Source organism: Agrilus planipennis, unplaced genomic scaffold (genome assembly GCF_000699045.2).
Source record: "Agrilus planipennis isolate EAB-ADULT unplaced genomic scaffold, Apla_2.0 scaffold1420, whole genome shotgun sequence".
NCBI lineage: Eukaryota > Metazoa > Arthropoda > Insecta > Coleoptera > Buprestidae > Agrilus > Agrilus planipennis.
Window position 1 is genome coordinate 1 of NW_020440071.1, and position 3,661 is coordinate 3,661.

Here is a 3,661-nt window from a genome sequence, read left to right on the forward strand (position 1 = left end):
ATTTCACTTTAGTAAATATTTTAATGGTAGAAACCTAAATTTCATACTGCAAAGCAGTGTAATAAAATAAGCTATTCGAATGAAAATATTGGCACAATAGAGCAAACAAGAAACCAGAAAATAAAAAAAAATACTTCTGAAAATTCGCAATAATCGATTTTTTAACAATAAGATCATCGACAGATTCTCTCGCAAAAAATATCGAAACACAACATAAAAATTCTTACAATATACAAAAGTAAAAAAAAATCTGAAATCTTATAATATTGTAAAAATTAAACTCTAATATCTCAGACAAAATTTTCATTGGCATGATAAGTAATATTAACTATTAATATTGATACTAGTTATTCACAGTACGAGAAGTACATAGCTTTCTTTTTCGTATTTATTTTCGGTTCCATCTTTTTCCGTTCATTAATCTGTAAAATGTTAATAAAAATGTCCTTAACTGGTCGAAAAACGGAACCAAACGCATCGACGAAACATTTCAAACATTTTCTCTTAGTTTAATATTAACAAAAACATTAATAGATTATTATAGTATGACTCAATAAGTAACAGGTTGTATGAAGGAGGAGGACAAGGGAGGGGAAATACAGTAAGACGGTATGAGAGAAAGAAGCCGAAAAAGACAATGCAAAACTATATAACAAGTGCCATGTCCTTTTTGTTCGGCAAATTCACTTTCTTGCCTTGCCATAACGAATTGTGGATCGTGAAGGCATCAATGGTTACCGTTAAATGTTTCGTGTGTACTTGAGAGAAACATTTGCCGCCAGAATTATATCTGAAATTAAAATTACAATAAAATAAATATTAGGAAGCATTGTAGTTAATTGTATCTACATATATGACTATTAAAATAAAAGTAACTTAAATAGGAGAAAAAAGAAAAGACAGACGATGAACATACCATGCCGTTAATAACTGAGGAGATATTGGAAAGAATAGGAGAACAGAGGGCGTTATGGAAGCCACTAAGGAAAAAGGGGGGAAGTATTAGAAGCAGAATCAGGAGTAGAGAAGTAGAAGAAAACTGTTGTCTTACTTAAAGAATTTGTCGAACATTCTGTCGTTGACTTGTTTTGGACCAGTTCCATAAAGTTTCATAACTTCTTCCCTCTCTGGGCAGTATGAATAAAGGGCTCGAAATTGACATCCGGCGTCTCGAAACAATATGAGAAAATGTTTGGCTTCAGATCGATTGATTTCTTCCAAGACACGTTTCTTTGCTTCCTTATTGACTGCACCCGGAAAAACGCAGTATTCTACGGCGTTTAACATTATTCCCCTATTCGACTTCGTGGTCGGTTGTTTATACAACCGAGGACCTAGAATTAGTTTAAAAACAACACCTCGTAAGTATATTATTCGAAAACGTATTTGTAGACACTCGAGTGCCACATAAACTATTGGAATCTAAATATTAAACTACACTACATTCTTATATCAGTTGTAATATACCAGTATGCTGATCAAAAATAACTAATTTTGTAAAAGAGAAAATCTATACAGTTACTATCAAAAACGTTTTAAGAAACTAACATGTTCTTAATATTTGATAAACAAATTTAATGCTTTTGGGGACTATTCTACCATTGTCCATACAGTTCTTGTGAAACGTTTGGAGGAGGAGAGCAGTTCTCTCAACTAGGATAGCACATCCGGAATGCAATTCACAATTAAAAGATTATTGCTTTTTTAAATATTACTATATGAACTATTTCGAACCTTTTGACAGTCGACTATGACTTGGAGCTATGAATGATGCAGTTTGATAGGAATTGATAATATGATAATTGACGCATTCGCACGATATAAAAGATCTAACAGTAACATCGCAAAACAATTTCAAAACGAAAGGACACAACATAGAATTTTGCGAAGCGGGTTTGCAACGTGACAACGTAGAACAAAAAAGCAATTACGCAACAAACCTGTGTAGTCCATCATACTACTAGGTGTCGAGCTTATGTCGCTAGAGCCGTCGTCGAATATGCGTCGCTTGGACATGAAGCCAGGCAAACTGCCCGGCCCTGACGGCGACGTCAAATGCCGGATCGTTCCCATGCCGGGCGAAGGCGCTCTTCTCGGAGGCGTAGCCCTACCGAGGCCCGAGTCAGTGTCGCCGTAACGATACGCTAAGCTATCTTGATCCACGCTCGAGCCTGTTGAGTGCGTACCAAGTTAGTAAAACGACACGTTAGTAGAGAAGGAACGTTTCGTTATGGGAACCGGTTATAGTTATTATAAAATAGTTTAACTTTGTGTTAATTTAGGGATGAAATGGAATGGACGTATATTTGTCTATGTTAATACTCTTGCCCGCCGTTATTTCTTGAAACCATAAAATTACCACAAACATGAAGTGCGTCTTCTTTTGATGATAATCGATTAAAGCTAAGCCATGTGTGTGTGGATTAGCAATTAATGCAAGACGAATTAAAAATGTGAAAGCATACGAATAATCATTTATGTATGTTTATGGATGTCAACAAAATACTCTGCTGCTAATTCTTATAAAAATATCTAAGTTCATGACATTATAAAAGACAATTTCTAAACAAACATAAAAACGAAACTAAATTTTAGTTCCAACACTGGCTGTTTTCTTTCAAAGGGAAATGAAAAGCAATTACAACTAATATTTTAACAAGCTATGCTAAATAAAAACAGAAAAATTGTATATCTAACAAGTAATCATACCTAATTTTGCTATAAATAATTTAACATTTAAATTTTCGTATTAAAAAGTAAACTAAAAAACGCACATAAAATGTATTAAATTCTCTGGACTCCATTACAATTTTTCTTCAAATCAGTGATTTTTTTTTTCATGAAAGAACACACAAACTTTGTTTCGTTAATTCAATAAAATTCTCGTATTCTTTTACAAGTCAAAACTGCTAAGATTTTTAACAATCTAACTACTACTTGGGATATATAAGAAAACAAAAACGATAAAATGTACCTTTTAAAACTTCTTCGCAACAAAGGTCATATCTGCAAACTGCGTTACGTAGCTGTATAGTTTTTTGTTTTAGCTATACATCTACAGACACCGAAATAAACAAAAAGCATGCCCGGAAACCCAAAACCAAAGCAACCACAGACCACAGACCATCGACCACCAACCAAAGAACCAAAAACAACAAAAAGTGTACGAGATAGAGAGAGAGAAACAACGGAAATAAACAAGAAAGAGGGGAAACGTCGAAAGAATCTTACCATACAAATTCATCATAGAAGTAGATTTGCGCCCTTTATAAGTAGGATACTTAGGCCTGCCACGGCTCTGAGCAGGGGAGGGGTCTGTAAACACATTCTTTGTCATACACTACTATCCATTTCACTTAAAAATGCTTAATATTGTAAAGATGCTTGATTATTCATGGAAAATAATTTAATATCATGCAATTTTTTATAGAACGTATACGTTTCTTCGATTAATTTTGACATAATAATCCAAAAACCTATAAAATTATAGTGCAATTTTGTAAAGCATATACAAAAAGATGCCCTCGGTTAATTATATACATAACTGATTTGTTCAAGAACTATTAATTTTAATTACCAGAATTAAAACTGGTTTATACAAAAAACTGACTGAAAAAAATTAAATCATTCAAAATATTTAGATTCTAAAACAGTTCCTACC

General features: G+C 33.2%; 1 protein-coding gene across 2 annotated transcripts in view; it reads right to left on the reverse strand.

Moving 5' to 3' along the window:
* Positions 1–143: 143 nt before the first annotated feature.
* The window catches only part of LOC108743712 (patronin-like), a 6,389-nt gene continuing 2,871 nt past the window's right edge, over positions 144–3,661 (reverse strand). The window contains exons 2-5 of one of the 2 annotated variants that reach the window (XM_018479300.2): positions 3,232–3,315; positions 1,941–2,171; positions 1,052–1,334; positions 144–790 (exon numbers count right to left, since the gene is read on the reverse strand). In XM_018479300.2, the coding sequence (XP_018334802.1) occupies positions 646–790; positions 1,052–1,334; positions 1,941–2,171; positions 3,232–3,247 (675 nt within the window). In that variant the 5' untranslated portion in view covers positions 3,248–3,315 and the 3' untranslated portion in view covers positions 144–645. Of the gene's footprint in view, positions 791–1,051; positions 1,335–1,940; positions 2,172–3,231; positions 3,622–3,661 lie in introns of those variants that run through there. The other variant, XM_018479299.2, reaches the window with a different exon arrangement.